Raw genomic sequence first — 1,593 nt, 5'->3', positions numbered from 1 at the left:
TGGGGTTGTGTTAATTGCAACACTTGACTTTCAAAAATGTTAATTTAATACCTTGACTATGCAATTTCTATCAATTTTAGTCACGCCAGCCAAATTACCGGCCAAATCTCACCGGAAAAATTTAATAGGTCAATTTATGAGGGTATTTTAGTAATTTTACTCCTCTTTTTTCTTCTCCCATGATATTTCCAATTTCCGGCGATGACTTCTTTCTTCTCCGATATGCAAGATTGTCTTCGCCATCTATCGCAACATCCTCGCTTTCCTCTCCTCCCATTCAATTCAATCCTCTCATCTTCTTTAAATTATTGTTTTGATTTCATTGTTCCATGGAGGCCCCAACTTGGATTGCCTATGCAGCAGCCTGGCTGTCCACCATTGCACTTCTCCTCCTCGCTAAACATCTCCGCCGGAGAAAGCTTCATCTACCGCCTGGTCCAAAGCCATGGCCCATCATCGGAAACTTGAACCTCATCGGCGCCCTCCCTCACCCTTCCATCCACGATTTGTCGCTCAAATACGGCCCCATCATGCAGCTCCAGTTTGGGTCCTTCCCAGTGGTGGTTGGGTCCTCCGTAGAAATGGCAAAGACTTTCCTTAAAACCATGGACATCAACTTCGTTGACAGGTAATAGTAAGATAATTTCCTGGGAATTGAAAATGCAAACTCATATTCTGATCAATCTGTTCATTTGTAATGTGTTATTCTATCAGACCCAAAACTGCCGTCGGAAAGTACACAACGTATAATTATTCCAATATTACTTGGTCCCCGTACGGCCCGTACTGGCGGCAGGCTCGGCGAATGTGCCTCATGGAGCTATTCAGCGCCAAGCGCCTTGATTCTTACGAGTACATCTGATCCCAGGAATTGAAATCCATCCTCCGCGAGCTCTACACCGCATCCTCTGCCCATAAACCAATTCTCTTGAAGGACTACTTGTCCACCCTCAGCTTGAACGTGATTAGCCGGATGGTGCTCGGGAGGAGTTACTTGAATGAGTCAGAAGGAGCAATTGTGAGCCCCAATGAGTTCAAGAAGATGATAAACGGGCTGTTGTTGCTCAATGGGGTGCTGAACATCGGCGATTCGATCCCGTGGATGTTGCGATAGATGGCGAAGACAATCTTGCACATAGGAGAAGAAAGAAGTCATCGCCGGAAATTGGGAATATCATTGGAGAAGAAAAAAGAGGAGTAAAATTACTAAAATACCCTCATAAATTGACCTATTAAATTTTTCGGTGAGATTTGGCCGGTAATTTAGCCGGCGTGACCAAAATTGATAGAAATTGCATAGTCAAGGTACTAAATTAACATTTTTGAAAGTCAAGTGTTGCAATTAACACAACCCCAATAGTCAGTGGATCAAAATTGAAATTTTCTCTTAGCTGTTAGCTAATAGTTGTTTGGTATAATTTCTTTTATGAAAAAGTCAATTGAAAAAGTTGTTTGGAGTAGCTTTTGAATTTTAACATTTTAGAGTTGCAAAAATCTAATTAACCAAACACTTATATTTATATTTTAACTAAATCAAATAATTAATAGTGGTCAAATAAGTCAAAATTGGCTTATAGGCCAATTTTTTTACCA

The 1,593-nt window shown here is 41.0% G+C and overlaps 1 protein-coding gene across 1 annotated transcript; it reads left to right on the top strand.

Moving 5' to 3' along the window:
• The first annotated feature begins 307 nt into the window (after positions 1 to 307).
• Positions 308 to 996, top strand: LOC109161599 (cytochrome P450 750A1-like). Its single transcript, XM_019310072.1, has 2 exons — positions 308 to 628; positions 715 to 996. The coding sequence occupies exons 1-2, from the start codon at positions 330 to 332 to the stop codon at positions 860 to 862; spliced, it is 447 nt and encodes a 148-aa protein (XP_019165617.1). The 5' UTR covers positions 308 to 329; the 3' UTR covers positions 863 to 996.
• Positions 997 to 1,593: the final 597 nt, after the last annotated feature.

Source organism: Ipomoea nil, unplaced genomic scaffold (genome assembly GCF_001879475.1).
Source record: "Ipomoea nil cultivar Tokyo-kokei standard unplaced genomic scaffold, Asagao_1.1 scaffold2926, whole genome shotgun sequence".
In the NCBI taxonomy this organism is placed as follows: domain Eukaryota; kingdom Viridiplantae; phylum Streptophyta; class Magnoliopsida; order Solanales; family Convolvulaceae; genus Ipomoea; species Ipomoea nil.
Note: the sequence above shows the minus strand (reverse complement) of the source record. Positions and strands in the feature narration are given on the sequence as shown.